Here is a 16,783-nt window from a genome sequence, read left to right as displayed (position 1 = left end):
CGGCCTATATGCTTTCTACCTGAGCAAAAGTCGCCACGACAATTTAACGCTGAGATGTCGCTGATACAATTCCGGCAAACACTAATCTTGCTGTGACAATCGAGAAGATGAAGTGTTCTGAAACCCTAATAACAGCAAGGACATACGACACAACTTAATTCCGTATACAGAGCAACCTTTTGAATCCAGAGATTGATGAAACAGATTAAAGCGCTCCATCATGCAATCAGATTGATGGTCCGCCACAAAGAACAGAAAGATAAATCCATCATCGTCAAGCTTGTTTACCAGATCATCCACGAAGAAGAAGGCCTCGCGGCACTTCGAAATCTCGTCGATTCTTTCAAGAATCGTTCTCGGAGACGACGACAACGAACCGAGCGATGCAGGAAACAATGATCGATCTAAGACAAGGGCGGACATGGTCAATCGAAACCTCCCCTCTCGATGGTTCGATCGAGGAAAAGCGTCGCGTCCCTCCATTTAGCGTCTGCAGCAACGTGGGGTAGGGTGGGAGGGAAAACTAAAGAGAAAAGGAGGAAAACACCAAAGGGTACGATAAATCGCCAGTGCGCTTACCGGATGCCAGCCAGCTCAATCGGAGTCCCAAAAAAAAATTTTTTGTCGTCAAAACCTTCAAATTCCGTATTCTTAGAATCACCTAAGGTGACCAGAACTATTAGACGTTACGTGGAGGCTCCGGCTAAATAGAAGACTAAATAGAATGGGATACGATCACTCTCGGTTGGCATACCGAATAAAAGTCAGCTCTCAAAGTCCCCCAAAAAAATTATTTTGGTGTCCAAACTTTCAAATTTTGTGTTCTTATATTCACGTCGGGTGACGAGAACCTATCAAATACAACGGTGAGTGGACTTAAGCTATTAATCATATATATATATATATATATACTCACTATTCCGATAAAAAAGAGCTTTTCACAACATAAATCGTAGCCTTATTGGCTAACTAATGACCCATCAATCAAATCTATATATTTTGTGAGAATTGCCATGAAATCTTCTAACCATAGATCGTGGCATTCTGTGTATGATCCAGTGGCAGTTCAACTGAAATGATGGTGAGTCCCAGTGTTCGCCTGTGAGAGAAAAGTTTTGAATTCAATTACTCTTTTCATTTACAATCAAATTGATTGGTTCTTCCTGTTTATATAAAAAATAAACTTTTATTATCTTTTCAATTATATGCAATTAGATTCTATTTCTTTTATAATTTAAATGCGACTCCTTAGACTACTAAGATTGCATATGATTCGTACTTGCTCTGTGATATATATATATATACAAATATTGTTTTATATTGGGTTTGGGTGGTCCTCTACAACATTAATACGTACTTATTATTGTAGTCAACATGGGAATATATTATTAATATATTCTCAGCTAAATAAATGGTTTTGTTTGTTATCTTTTTTATAGTTCAAATCTTTTTTAATGTTGATGTTAGAGAATAATTCTTTTGCACCAACCAGCGGACTCATAGGTGGGGAAAGATCTAAACGATACAATAGGGACTGGTAGAAGATGAAAAATATCAGCTAATTTAACTGAAAGATTTTAATTGTTTATCACAAGATTCGGGGAACAAATTTGGCTTTCTCCACTTACCTTTTGTCCCCCCCCAAAAAACAAACTTGCAGAAGGTGAAAACAGAGAAAATAATTGAACAAGAACATGTCCTAATTGAGACAATTTTTTTGACAAGCTCGAATGACATTTGCTCAGCTTTCTTTTTTCTCCTCAATTTGGAGAAGAAGCTACATTAGCGTCAACCACTAGGAAGTGTCTCAAGTGATTTACCAGATTTGTTGCTGAGCAATGGAAGCCCATTAATTTGCCTTCCTGATCAAATCGACAGGCTTCACAAGCGCGAAATGGCATAGTCAAGTGCGTCGACCAAGAAATCTGAATTATCAGAGTGACACCAATTAATCCATGAATTATATGGTCAAACGAAAGGGTTAATGACCTGCTAATCAAGGAGCAATGAGAGTACCTGCATCCTGTTTGGTGAAGCACATCGGCGGCTTTATTCTAAAAACATTACCATGAAGACCTCCTTTCCCAACCAGAACTCCCAGATCTGTATACGAGAAGGATTAAGTTTTTTGATAGCAACCGGGAGGATAAAATTTGCACAATGGAGATTTGTCCTACTTGAAACAGAAGAGAATATAAGAGAGCCTACTAAGCCAGAATCATACCCTTAAGCTTCTCAAACAAGACTGCTGCCTCTGCCTTGGCAGGTGTCTTGTCCTTGTCGGATACAAGTTCTACTCCCAACATCAATCCCCTGCCTCTGACATCTCCAATGACTGAAAAGCAGCAAGTGATAAATGAGAAGATAAAACATTCTCTGAACAATGCACTGTACAGACAATCCTTTTTTCTGTGTTCTAGGTAACAAGATACTGAATAACTGTGTCATAGAAATCAATGATCAAAACATTAACTCATGATTGTCCTAGGTAACATTTGATTCAAGGCTCTAATTACCTTTTTTAACTCATGATTGTCCCTAGACTCTGTTCATATAGTGCATATTAGGAAATCATTAAGTAGAAAAAAGACAAACAGCATCAGTTTTAGTCTAGATATATCAAAACATAACATGGAAAAACAGAATATTCTGAGTTCGAAAGCAGAAATTTGAAAGGCATCGAAATTTAACTGTCATGCTTTTGCTGAAGGGTTCTCAGCCGATCTATCAATTGGAAACCAACATCGGCGCAATGTGCTTGACGCTTTTCCTTGTCCAGAACCTTGAGCACAGCTAGTCCACCAGCAGAACATACCGGATTTCCGCCAAAAGTGTTGAATTGGATTCTTTTGGACATCACACTTGCTATTTCAGGAGTTGTGACAACTGCTCCTAGTGGTAGGCCATTGCCAATACCCTGTGAAAATCATCAAACAGAAAAGAACCAAGTTCTCTGATTCATTATGCAAAAGTGTCGATGCCATATTAGGCAAAGTCTTTTAGAACCAATTGTATGCATTATACTTGATGAATTTGTTACTACCACAGAAAATACTGTTTGTTAGAGGAGGGAGTGATGTAAATTGTTCACTTCAAGGGAAAAAAGAACAACAATGTATGTGAGAAAAATCTTTTACCTTTGCCATTGTGACAATGTCGGGAATGACACCCTGTGTCTCAAATCCCCAATAATGGCTTCCTGTCCTGCCAAATCCGCTCTGAACCTCATCTGCTATGCAGACTCCACCAGACTTCCGAACGATATCATATACCAACTTTAGGTACCCTGGTGCCAATTCAACAGCACCTCCAACTCCCTACAAACATTTGGAAGCAAAAAATGTTAAGTTCCAAGTTGCTGGAATAAAGAATAAGGATCATCCTTGAGGAATAAAAGAATTACAACTTTCCAGCCACTCTGCAAACTGAGCAACCCTGACCTGAAAAGTTTCTGCAATAAAGCCTGCGACATTTCCAGAAGTACCATAGTTAATATGGTCTTCGACTTCTTTTGCATAACGAGCTGCATCAGAGCCAAATGCTCCTCGATAAGGGTCAGGGTTCATAACATGATGAATCTCACCCTGCAAAGTTTTGTGCGAAAAGAACCGGTCTTCAGGCACACATGCAAGTGAGAGAGCGAGAGAGAGAGAGCATATCATTTAGAAAATCTTTCTAAAATAGCCAACCTGAGGAATTGGGTATTTCCAAGTATGTAAAGCTGTCAGTCCTATTGTACCAGCACTTCCACCATGGTATGCATTTCTCAAGGCAATCATGCCTAGATTCCCAGTATACATTCGAGCCATCAACATTGCTAATTCATTTGCTTCAGTCCCTGAATTGACGAAATACACAACCTGCATTTCTCCTCAAAATAAACGAATATTAGCATATAGAAACAAGAGTGTACAGACCATTGTCTTACTTTCATTGTCGGTAGCCAATTCTTTGGGTTATTACAAATCCACATGATCGACATGCAAGATCATAAAAGTTCAGACCATGTTAATTACATGTAATTAAAATGTTTACAGAAGTAAGCACCATTAAGTACCAGCCAATTATATCAATTTTAAATAGCATCTGAGCAACCATGATTTCTTGCTTTTCATAGCCATTCCTACATGAAAAAATAGTCATCTTCTGCTAATGCTACATACATAGATTAGCTAGCAGTTGAATATAATCTAAAAGAGCTGGCATAAAGTACCTTAAGGTTGCCTGGCATTTTCGAAGCTAGAGCTTCAGCAAACTCAACAATGACATGATGCAAATAAATGGTGGTGGTGTGCTGGAGTAACTGTGACTGCTCCACCACCGCGTTCACCACATCAGGATGACAATGCCCGCAAGATACCGTGACTATGCCGGCGAAGGCATCAAGATAACGTTTTCCGGTCTCGTCATAAAGATACTGCATTTTCCCTTCCACAATATTCAGCTGAAAAGGAAAAAAACACTCCTTTAGGTTTGGCAAAGAAATTTCATCTATTAATACAAGACAGCTGAAGATATGCAGAAATTCTAAGCGGAGCCAAAAAAAGGAGAAAGCAAAAGATCCAAAAGAAATATATTTATACTAAAAGAATGGCAAACGAAGCAGATTAAGATGGTGAACAATCATTATGCGTTCAGGGAGACATGCGGGCCACATTTGTATGATTCGAGATGTAATCTCACTGAAAACTAAGAAACTAGTCGGGATCTGAAGCGCATCGAGGCAAAAATGGGATCCTAACAAGAACCCAAATCGAATGCTACGACGTCTGGAGAGAGGACAATGGACGGCAGAGAGATCGGGACAAGAAATTACTGGCTTCTGGTAGTAATAGAACAGCGATGGTCCAAGAAACTTCTTCCGCTTCTCGAGGACCTCATCGGCCAGCATCCCCTTGTACGGCCGCGGCTGGTGGTCGAAGGGGGGCAGCGACGGCGACGCGGAGGAGAGGCCGCGGCGGAGAAGCTCGCGGAGCTGCACCTCCGATCGGAGGCCGCTCCGCCACAGATTGCGCCGGAGGAACATCGACGACGAGAAGGGGAATACGAATTAGGGTTGGTGCGGAGAGGGCGAGGAGGAAGCGGTGGACCCTCGCACTTCCCCCTCGTCTGATACTAATTGGCGCCTACCAAAGGCAATGCACATGGGAGGGTTTAAGAGGAGCGAGATCATACTTTAGTACCCCGGAACAACCCGATTTATTATTGGAGGATAGCAAGGAGGTCCCACATGGAATCGCGATGGTTGGACACTGACCGGTGCGAAAACGTTGGCGCTCGTATAAAAGGATTTGCTGATGAGCTGGAGATTCGGCAAGTGGGACCTTCCCACGTCAGATGCGGCGCTTGGGTCATAGGATTGGCTGCATCGAGGGAACAGCTTTCTGTAGGAGTAGATTATGTACACCTGTTGACACAAGTGGAAGGCAACTCTTATCACGTCGTGATAGAAGATGAGTGCGGCTCACACGGAAAAGACGGGGATGATTGGAGTTAAATTATTATTTAGTAACACAACTAATACAAGTGGGGCAATTTATTATTATTATTATTATTATTTTTTTTTTTTCTAAAACCACGTCATTTGTTTTTAATCCAATTTTTAAAAGCATAAAAATCAATTTTATTCTTATAAAATATGTAAACTAATTCAGATCAATTCAATTCAAATTCAATTTTCTCCTCGTTTGTCTTCTTTAATTCCTCTTCCTTTTTTTCTTTTTTTATATCTCTTCCTTATAAGTTAATTAAAATTGCCCTTCGTTATACTTACAATTGAATTGAAACACATTCATGCATAGAATATGTTTAAAAATTATACAAAAATAATCTTAAATTCATCGTAAAATGAAAAACTTAGTAGTTATCCGACTGGTGCACACTAACTCATGTCGGCTGTTATCAAGAACTATCAACAACAAGATTATAAATAGTATCAACGAGAAGTTCTCGGTAGCATTTATATTAAAGAAGAAAGGGCCATCAGCTACGATCCAAATAATCCTGCCAAACAATTATATATTCAAGAAAATCCCACAACATAATTAGAAATATTAACTACAAACAAATATGCTCCGAGGTAGCAAGCAAAATAGATGAGATAGTTAAGGGATGAAAGATGCTATACATCCTGCCTGCCACAAGTTGTTCAGAAACAGGGACCCCAAGAAATGGGGGAAGGGGGAGCATAAAAATTAGTACAAAGAAAGATGAGGTTTTCCAACTCAATCGACCACACTCTTACCGCTATCAAATCAACCAATGGCTGAAACTGGTTACACTAAATTGGACAGAAACCTTGATTTTGCAAGGCCTGGGAGCCCAAAAAAAAAAAATATTGGGGGAAAAATGATTCCAGTTACATGTACAAGGGAAGGAAAAGAAAAAGAATCTCACATTGTTATGGCACAGAGATCTTGAAAGACGGTCCTAATGTTAGGCCTCTCGTTTACAGGGAGAATGCACCTAAGTGATACAGCAAGCAGTTCATCCATCACCCTTGGACATTCCTCCAAGCCTGTGATATCTCTATCGAAGCAGTCCGTTCCCCTCCCCTCTCTGTTGCACATCTGAACCCAATCTGTCAGATCAACTGCACCTGTCTGGCCCGAGATAATATCACCAGCACTTCTTCGGGTTAGCAGCTCCATAAGTATCACCCCAAATGCATACACATCAGCCTTAAATGACGGGAATGGCTTGCTCGCACTTTGTAGCTCAGGTGCCCGGTACCCAAGTGCTCCCAAGTTTAATATATGCTCGGCAGTCCCACCTTGTGTCGTGAGACGATGGAGGCTGTAATCTGTCAATCGAGCAGTGAGGTCTGGGCCAGTCAAGAGGATATTTGTCGGTTTTAGGCTTCCATGAGCCAAGCCCTTCTCGTTATGGAGGTAATACAAAGACCGAGCCACATCAATAGCAATTTTTAGCCTTTGGCTTACTGAGAGGCGGGAGTACCTTCTAGGTGTTGATTCTACAGAACAACACAGTTAAACCAAAGAATAAGATACTCACACACCAAAAGAACAACTAAATTATGAATGACAAGTCCTAGTATGAACATAAATCATATGTAGCTATGTTAACAAGCAATGCAGCACAAAACAGAGTGGTTATTCTTCTAAAACCAAAAAAAATTCAAACAAAAAAAAGCTGAAAAGTGAAAAGGCCAAACAGCAAAGCACAAGACGGAAAATTAATAGTAATGGAAATAAAACAGAAGATAGCTCCTAAAAGAGGATACCAAGATGAGGTATAGACCTATCTAAGGAGGGAGTGGTGGGTTATGCTTCATGAAACAAAAACAGAAAAGAAATAATGATTGATTTCTGAACCACAGACATTTACACATCTTGGGAGGAGATGAGGATCATACCAAGATGCATAAAACTTTCGTCTGTATAAACATAGCAAGATCAAGGGCTATGGGTATTGCAAGATATCTTACTCACATTTGTAGGTACTAGATGCCTTCTGCTGCTAAGAATATTGAGAATTTAGAATTCACTATTTAGTTTTTCGAGATCTACCTTCATAGCAAATGAATCATCAATTACATTATCTTAACTAGAACAGTGACTAGATGAATATATTAAATGAAAAAAAAAGTCTTAAGTAAGACGAATGCAATTAGCAAATCTTTTAGGTTGCCACATATTGCGGGACCCCCCCAAAAAAAAAAAATCCCATCAGGGTTTTTATATACAATATGGGACAGATACTTGAAACAGATGATGTACATAACTAGGACAAGAATTGTGATTCAAAGATGCAAAAACTAGACAAGCCATCGTGGGATCCTTCATAGGCTATATAGACTCAAGACTTCATATAGCCTAAAGAATTCAGTTGAAGTTTGTAAGAAGCAACTGAAAAATACCATCCCTCGTGATTTATTAGCAGTTCCTCGACAGGCTCGGACTTCATAATTAATTTCTACATCCTGATTATGGCTGTTCTGACAACTCCATATCAAATTATTTGTTTCCACACCACATTTTGTCCCAAGTTTGTCTATAATACACCATCTCACATGTTGTATTTCCTCAATAGACAATATCTTCAGTCTAATTTGTCCTTTTAGTTCCTTCATATTCAACAACTTGCAGCAACCATGTTGCTGAAAAGAACTAAAAAGAAAGCAAGACCACGTTGTGATCAAACAAAAAAGAACTTTTCATTATTGAGTCCCTTTTCAAGTCTATTCTAAACAATTTCTTCTTATCCTTCTACTCAACTGCCACTTAACAGAATCTGGGAGGCATGGGCTCCTGGAAAATGGACTATATAGACTTTTGATTAATTTCACTTAATATGAGACTTGAATCAGATCAAGTAGCATTAAGTCATCTATAAATTTCATTTATCATGTGACTTGAATTGGATCAAGTAGCATCGACATTTTTCATACAAAGAACAAATCTACTTAACCTGTGGTATGCAGTTAAGAACTCGACAGAATCAGTAGGCATTTTTGGAACTTTGGGTCATCACTAATTAAGACTTCACCAGCAAAATTCACCAATTATATGTCATCTAAAACGCTACTTTCCTTGTAGAAGCACATTTACAATGAAGTTTTCAATCTTAATTTCTTTAGAAATTTATAGTAAATTAGAATGTATTGCTTTACACCTATTTGGCCACAAGTACCCAGTTATGGGCTATTTTGATATAAATAGTGTTGATGTAACTTTGCAAAATCATTTAGTGGTCCCATTTACAGAAGCAATAAGATACTTGGATATTGATAAAACATAAACTAACTTCAAGATTTTTATATGGTAAAAGGTTGACATGAAATTGAAGGGGAAGTTCATAGGGAGAGTCAAAGAAGCAACAGAATTACCAGAGAACCAAAGAAGACATGTAGCAATCTAGTAATTGTATCAATATCAGGAAAGCAGCTGAAATGGGATCAAGTTACAGAAAGTCTTACCATAAAGATAAAGTGCCAGACTATCTCCATTAACATAATCAGAAATAATCAATCTCTCTTGCTCCCTTGGGCCCCAGTAATAGGCCCTCCAAGGGATGATATTAGGATGTTTGATGGTTCCAATTCTCTTTGCTTCTTTAGCAAATTCTTTTTTGATTTTGACAAGGCCAACTCTTAACCACTTCACAGTCAAAATGTGACCACTATCAAGGGTTGCTTTATAGGAAGTCCCATGGCTGCTTCTACCAAGAACTTCTGCAGGGGCACGAGATAATTCTTCGGCAGTGAAAATCAAAGAGTTGTCCAGGAAAAAAAGTTCTCCAGCCAGTCGGTCTGGTGAATAGACATCCAACATCACTGATTGCTCAGATACACCCAAATCAATTAAATGAGGCGAAGAGCCTAATGGTGACCCTGGAGAAGATCTCTCTCCTGTGGTACAGGTCGCAGGATGATTCTGTAGCACATTATTTACCGTAGATTCTGTCCTGTGATCAGAATAACCACATTCGACAGCTTCTGTTAATAACTCCTTGTGTGCAGACACTGATCTGGTAGCTGATGTTAAGAGATGATCATTCGAGAAACTCATCGAATTGGTCACAGGAGTATCTTTTGAAGATTTAAATATCTTACGACGACCAAATCTCCCAAGTTTTACTTCCATTCCAGTTGCCTGATCTCTAAATCGATTCTTTCCACAAAGTTCTTGGGTCCTTATCACATATAATGCCATTAATGCAAACAAAATTAACATGACAGCACCAATAGAGCCAACAATAGATGCAATTCGAACACTATACTTCATATGATGATGACTATCACCGCCTTCACCATTACTTCCTGAAGACATGCCGTTGGGAGAAACCAGTAAATTATTTCCTGGATAAAATGCGGTGCTTGGGAACCTCTGCAGAGTTTCTGGTATAGTGCCTGATAGATCATTGTAGGAAACATTGAAAACATTCAGACCTGACTGAGGCATGTCAGGTATTTTACCCCTAAAATGATTCATCGATAGGTCAAGTATTTCCAAAGTGCCAAGCTTGCTTAGCTCACTGGGCAACTCTCCAGATAAGGTATTGTTTCGAAGAATGAGCAACTTAAGTCTTTGCATGTTACCAATTTCTGGAGGCAGTGGACCAATTAATAAGTTATTAGATAAATCAAGACTCTCCAGATGACTATAAGAAGGAAGAACAAGTGATTCGGTTGAATGTGAACTTTGAAGTGGAATAATTCCAGAAAATTGGTTCCCTGAAAGATTCAAGCTAATTAAGGTTAAGGATGTGAAAAGTCCTGGCAGAACTGGTCCTGAAAGTCTGTTTAGACTGAGATCAATTATGGATAACTCAGGATAATTTCCTAAGGTAGAAGGAAGAGAGCCAACCAAAGAATTATTTCGAAGTCTTATGGATGTCAGGTTCTGAAGTTGAGATGCCTCAGGATAGTTCCCAGACAATGAATTTGAGCTTAAATCAACAATTGCCAATGTAGGTTCCCAGCTCTGCATCACAGATAGACCACCAGAGATATTGTTATTACTAAAATCCACTGATATGCATACCCCTATGCTTGACGGCAATAAACCTGATAGCATATTCGAGGACAGATTTAGAAACTTCAAGGATGTAGAGGTGATATCCCTAACATTACCTGCAAAAAAGATAAACATGTTAATCAGCTGATCTTGGAATAACAAACTGGAGCAGTGTGTAAAAAATGTTTACTAAAACAAAGAAAACCATTTCGGTTGATAATTGTAAATACAAAAGTTAGCATTTGCACCATAAAGGAAAAGAATTAAAACCATCCTCCGCATTCCTGCCATTTGATTTTTGTACATTCCCCAACCACAACCAAATGTGCATCTTACCACATTGGTTTTTAGTTGTTTCTTTCATTCCCCAAAGCAGGGTCTGAGTTACATGTGATAATCGACAAACAATAATTGCATGGGGAATCTGGGTCAAATCTACAGCCCATGGGCATATCAAAGGCCCAAAATAATAATATCAAGTGACATACATCACCCTCTAACCATACCTTACCCTTTAAGCCCTTTTGTTCCCCCATCTTGCTTCACTTTGGTCATTGTAGATTTTATTTTATTTTTTCTTCTTGGACTATGGCCCACATCACCCTCTAACCATATCTTATCCTTCCCAAGTCATGTATTTTTCTTGACATGACAATAATTGCCGAATTATTAAATAACTCGGCCTGTATTACATTGGACTTAAAGGACTCAATATCTAGGTTCTAATAGACCGATCCACGATCCAATATAGTTCAACAAACCCTATATAATTCAGGAAAGAGAACCTCGCTCCAAACATAGAAATAGGTCTTACAGCAGGACTCCTTTAATTTTAACTGTATTGCTGTTGTTTGCACCATGTTAAACCAAATGAAGCAAAATACTGCTACAGAAAATACTGAAGAAACAATATCTCCACTTAAACGACCTTTTTCTCTAAATGCAATATATATTAAGACGGCATAACAAAGACCATTCACTTTCATTTGGATGCAAGAATGTGATCTTCCAAAAGGGTTTTTCCCTTCCCTACAAGGTAAATTACCTTAAAGAGTAGTTAGTGACATATTTTCCCTAAGAAATTTACCTTCTCTACTAGTACTATCCAGTAACAGAGGTCTATCAGAAGCAATGGTTTGTGCAAGTAAACAAAAGGCAGATTGTGGAGACGGTCAAGCAAGACTCTGATTATTCTACTAAGTTTCTCAAGTGCTCTTAATAGTCGCAACAGATCAAAGCATATTTACCTGTAATGCCATTTCCACTGAGGTCAAGTTCTGATAAGTGCAGGGTACTGGCAAGCAGAGCTCCCGGTACAGATCCATGCAGCTTATTAGCAACAGCCCGGAAAACTCTTAAGCTGAACACCGAGTCAAAAGACGGAAGTTCCCCACTCAGTTGATTGTTGCTGACATCCAAAGACTCCAAATTCTTGAACGCTGGTATAGCATCATTCGAAAAGAAGCCGCCGCTGAGCTTGTTATTACTCAAGTTCAAGTACTTGACCGTATTCCCCAAGCCCGTGAGGTTCTCCGCATCAACAAGGAGGTTCCCGGTGAAGTCATTACTACTCAGATCGACATAGTCTATGTTCCTGAGCTCCGAAAGCAGCGTCCCGATGTCTCCCCACAGGCCATTGGATCTCAAATCCAGCACCCTGAGCTGCTGAAGATTCCGGATCCCGGCGGGAAACCCTTGCGACAAGTTATTCCAAGAAAGATTGAGGTAAGTCAACCCCCAAAGCTCAGTGATCCGGCCGGGAATGGGCCCGTAGAACTGGTTAGCCGAGAGATCCAAGCGCCGCAGCGAGGACACGCCGCCGAGGCCGGGCACGAGGCGGCCGGTCAAGGCATTGCCGGCGAGGCTGAGGTTCTGGAGGCGAGCAAGCGGGGCGAGAGTAGAGAACTTGAGGTCACCGACGAGGCCGAGGCGGGCGAGGTCGACGGCCACGACGCCGCCGGCGGCGTCACAGGCGACGCCGTACCACGATCCGCAGACGGCGGATCCCGCCCCGGGCTGGTTCCAGGATCCGAACACGCGGCCGGAGGGGTCGGAGGAGATGCCCTTCTTGAACTCGATGAGGGCCCTGGCCTCCTCCTCGTCCGCGACGACGACGGCGGAGAAGAAGAAGAAGAGGGAGAGCAGGAGGACGGCGTCGCGGATGTACGGATCCATCTACTGGGGTATTCTCCTCTGAGGCGAGGGCTGGGCTTCAGGGAGCGGTGGAGGAAACCCTAGTCATGGAGGAAACCCTTTTGAGGAAGGAAGAGACGAAGAGAAGTGCGTGTGAGAGAGAGAAAGGGACAGAGAGGTGTTGGGGAGGTGGCTTCAACATGTAAATTGGGTTAATTAATATTATTATGGTGAGGTGAGGAGAAGACAGAGAAAGGAAGAATAAGCAGAGCAAACAGACTGTAAAGGACTTATAATAAAACCAAATAGAACAGAAGACTTACACACCACACCCCCACATGATGGATGGGGGGGGGGGATGTGTTCCTTCTCACTCTCTCTCACTTTCTATCTTTCTTCTTCTTTTTTATATCAACTCATAAACAAATGCCATTTTGCTCCCACTCTCACACACACACATTTATTATGATTTCCAATTTAAGGGAAATTGGGAGTGATGGGCAATGACCTGTCATGATCAAAGTTTGGGAGGTGAGTCACCAAATTACTATTTTGCATGTTTATGGAAAGAAAGATTTTGGGAACAATTGATGGGTGAGAATGACAGCAAATGTGATTTTGATTCTGATGCGATTAGGTGAGGTACTAAATCAGTAGTACTACTTTGGTGGCTTGCAAGAGATGTAATGTTTGCAAGCTAAGCATGAGATGTGTTGTGGTTGGAGCCAATGGGTTGGGCTGGTCTTGTCAAAGCAAGCTTTAGACTTGATTAGATGTGTATTATACTTTCATGTGATCTTCACTTTTTATATGCACACTCAAAATCATGATGAGAATAAGACTTCTAGTAAGAAAGCTTTTAGCCAGTAAATATTTTGGGTGGTCAGTCAAATTTCATCTTCATCATTTACATTTATCATATGCATATATATTAATTATAAAGAAGAATCTAACATACCAAAGAACATAATAAATACTAGACCTGTGTGGATGAGCCTTGGAGTCTTGTGGTAGATTAAGTAGAGAATTGGGAAGAAGATAAGTAGAAGAGGATGTTGCTTTGGAGAACATATCTGCAAAGTTGTGAGAATAAATGAAGCACCTCAGGCTAGCTTTTTCCCAAGACCTGCCACTGCTCAAGAAAGATACAGCTTTGGACACAAAGACTGGCATCTTCTCCATGTGCATCCCACATGCCATCTATCATTCACTCCACAGAAATAAAATTAGGGGGTGATGGTGGCCTGTGTCTGTGTGTGTGTGTGTGTGTGTGGGGGAGGGCACATGTGTGCAGGCTGCAGGAACTTACTTGGCCTGGGGTTGACCTGTCCTTTGATGACTTCTTTGCAGGAGGTATCTCTCTACTCCTGTGCTTTCTCCATTGCTTTGCAAAGCCCTGTTGAAGGCTACTGGTTTCTGCTCATCTTGTGTCCCACCCCACAAGCAGAAACTCCTCCTTGTTCATTGTCCCATTTGCTGTGGAACTGATTCTAAATAGGCAGATGAGTTGCTGTGGAACTTTTCCTTTTGTCGGCAGGATCTATCTTGATTCCTTGAGCAGCTGTTAGAGAACAACCACTAGGTCAATGCAAACTAGTTTCAGTGCATAAAATTAAGTAGAACATGGATTATAACAATCATGCATAGTGCACATGATTTACCACACTGAGATTTTGGTTTAAGAGAACAGATTACAGCAAAGAGATTGAAGAGCAGGCAAGATAGTTCTTGCATAAGTGGATAATAATAAAAAAAAAAGAATGAGATTTTTGCTCAATATATGGATGGAGAGCACTGGAGAGGGCTGCTTTCCAGGTCCCTGAAGATGTCTCTCACTAAGTCCTCCTCATTTTGCACATAATCATCAAATTTTCATATCTAAATTTAGTTAAACTCAATAAATAAAGCAGTTTTAGATGCATCTAAAGGCTATTACACCACTAAGACAAGACTGCAGAGAAGATTTTTGGTCCTCAGAAACTCCCAAATGTGGAGCTATAGACTGAACAGCTATATTTTGTATGCTTGTAGAAAGATCAATGGAATCAACCTAACAATTAATAATTCTGTTGTCACATTTACATGGCTCATAAGTCACATATGAACAGAGAACACTGCAGCAGAGCATTGCTTTTCAGTGAACATTATAATGCAATTATTTAGCTGCCTGAAAACCATAAATTTGTTTTACAGATTAGTAGTCATATCTATATACATAATTAATGGAGATGCATTTGATACATTTCACCCCTTTTTTCGCCCTGAAACTACATGTAATGGAGATGTTTGGCCACAACTTTTCTCATTTGGGGTGATAAGCAGAACTTTTGAGGACTCTAAATCAATTTTCTTTTATTTCAAGTCAATGTAATCTCTTTTCTCTTATTTTTTGAGAAAAAAATGGGAAGATTATACAATATTGATTCTAAAAATTAAGAAAGGCCAATAATACCTAAGCAGAACTGGTGCCAGTATTATGTTGGAAGAAAGCTTAGACAAGAAGACAACTGCTGTAGAACCCCCAAAGCTAGTTGGGAACACTAATATGGATTTATTGGCTGAAGACCAAGCTAATCAAAAGAGAGCTGCTATTGCTTCTAGGTAACCAGTTTGCTGAACTCTTCTAAGTCATCTGCCACCCTATATTTTCTGAGAAATTACCCAAGCAAATCATGCACATGCATTTTCTATAAAACCATGAAAGCTAATGAGAGTTCAGCAATTTCCAAGAGAGAGAGAGAGAGAGAGAGAGAGAGAGAGAGAGAGAGTCGTTGGTAAAATTTATTTTTAATTTATGAAGGATACCTTTGCTAAGCATTTCTACTCACAAAGTTGAAAGACTGCTGCATCTGTTGAGCATCTCTAAAACCTGCATCAGCAGGAGCTTTATGCATTCAATCTTTCTTCTAAATAGTGTTTAGGTGTTTGGAGAGCTTTAAGATTGCATTGTGTGCCAACCTCTTGTTTGTATAGTATAAAAAAAGAATTTAGATGTACCTGCAAAACATAAATGTGCAATAGACAAGAACTTAGACAAAACAGCTTATGGAGGAATTTGGATAAACTGGAAACTTATTGTAACAACAACAGGATCTTGTACCATGTACCAAGAAGACATGTTATGGTCTCATAAAACCTTGGTAGAGCTAACAGTAGCATTAAACAAGTTAGGACCAGAAGGGCTTTTAGATGACAGTGACACTTGCAGAATGCAGATATTGATTAGCCTGCACATGCCCAAGCCTCACCCTCTTTGAGCATTATATATGAAGTATCAACTCAAGTGATGTGAGATGACACTAGAGAAAGGTACAGGGAACTCAAAAGTTGGGCAAAGATTTGTATACATTCTCCTCACTCCTTAAAAATAATAAAAAAGAAACCAAGGAAAAACAATGCCTTTCACCAACCAAATGTCCCAACTCCACAACCCCAACCCCCAAAAACCCCCCCCACACACAATCCCTCTCTATTTCTAACATCTTTGTTCTCCCATGATCCCTCAAGACTCCTGCTTGCTGATTCCAACTTGCTCCTTATGTAAGGGTTGCTTGATTGATAAAGACCTTTCTTCCATATCATGGTTGAAAAGGGAAATGAACCCCATAAAGGAGTACTGAGAACAACAGAAGAAAAAAAAAAACATTAACATTTTCTTAGGCCCGTTTTCTAGGCCAATCAAACAACCACTGGGCTCCCAGTGTGAGAACCCTTTGAAATCTAATTGGTTCTGGAGTTTCCCAAAGGTTTAGTATTGTCATAACCTTAACCTATGAGGCCTTAGACAGGTCATCTGAACACACCTATCTTGGTCTAAGCCAACCTTAAGCTACTTAACCTTCAAATGGAGGAGGCACCATCACTTTTGATTTTTTCCTTGTGATGGTGGTAAAAGAAATGTCTCAAGCTGATGATGACACCTTCATGACAAGGAGGTTAGAAAATCAGTGGATACAGTTCTTTCATTAAAACAGGTGGTTGGAAAGTTAAATATAAAAAAACTCCTTTATGCTTGTAATAAATAAAGCATGTAAAGAAGTTTCAGAGAAAGAATTCAGCACTAGCTTGCTCAAATTTGCACACCAAGGTACTTTGGGTCCCCATGATGCTCTGGGATCTGGATTGATGACCTACAAAGATCCACATACATATTATTTCTTGCAAGTAGAGAG

At 39.9% G+C, this 16,783-nt stretch overlaps 2 protein-coding genes across 2 annotated transcripts; both read right to left on the bottom strand.

Annotated features, from left to right (window-relative positions):
• Positions 1 to 1,545: 1,545 nt before the first annotated feature.
• On the bottom strand, positions 1,546 to 5,141 carry LOC103968632 (alanine--glyoxylate aminotransferase 2 homolog 1, mitochondrial). Its single transcript, XM_009381909.3, has 9 exons — positions 4,817 to 5,141; positions 4,214 to 4,444; positions 3,690 to 3,860; positions 3,441 to 3,584; positions 3,138 to 3,317; positions 2,692 to 2,917; positions 2,225 to 2,335; positions 2,017 to 2,103; positions 1,546 to 1,925 (listed from the first exon to the last, which is right to left on the bottom strand). The coding sequence occupies exons 1-9, from the start codon at positions 5,024 to 5,026 to the stop codon at positions 1,882 to 1,884; spliced, it is 1,404 nt and encodes a 467-aa protein (XP_009380184.2). The 5' UTR covers positions 5,027 to 5,141; the 3' UTR covers positions 1,546 to 1,881.
• A 1,003-nt stretch (positions 5,142 to 6,144) lies between these two features.
• LOC103968630 (probable inactive receptor kinase At5g10020) lies at positions 6,145 to 12,826 on the bottom strand. The gene is made up of 3 exons (XM_009381908.3): positions 11,726 to 12,826; positions 8,939 to 10,594; positions 6,145 to 6,973 (listed from the first exon to the last, which is right to left on the bottom strand). The coding sequence occupies exons 1-3, from the start codon at positions 12,651 to 12,653 to the stop codon at positions 6,393 to 6,395; spliced, it is 3,165 nt and encodes a 1,054-aa protein (XP_009380183.2). The 5' UTR covers positions 12,654 to 12,826; the 3' UTR covers positions 6,145 to 6,392.
• Positions 12,827 to 16,783: the final 3,957 nt, after the last annotated feature.

Source organism: Musa acuminata, chromosome BXJ3-10 (assembly GCF_036884655.1).
Source record: "Musa acuminata AAA Group cultivar baxijiao chromosome BXJ3-10, Cavendish_Baxijiao_AAA, whole genome shotgun sequence".
NCBI classification, from domain to species: domain Eukaryota; kingdom Viridiplantae; phylum Streptophyta; class Magnoliopsida; order Zingiberales; family Musaceae; genus Musa; species Musa acuminata.
The sequence above is the reverse complement of the archived record's forward strand: the minus strand, read 5'-3'. Positions and strand labels throughout refer to the sequence as shown.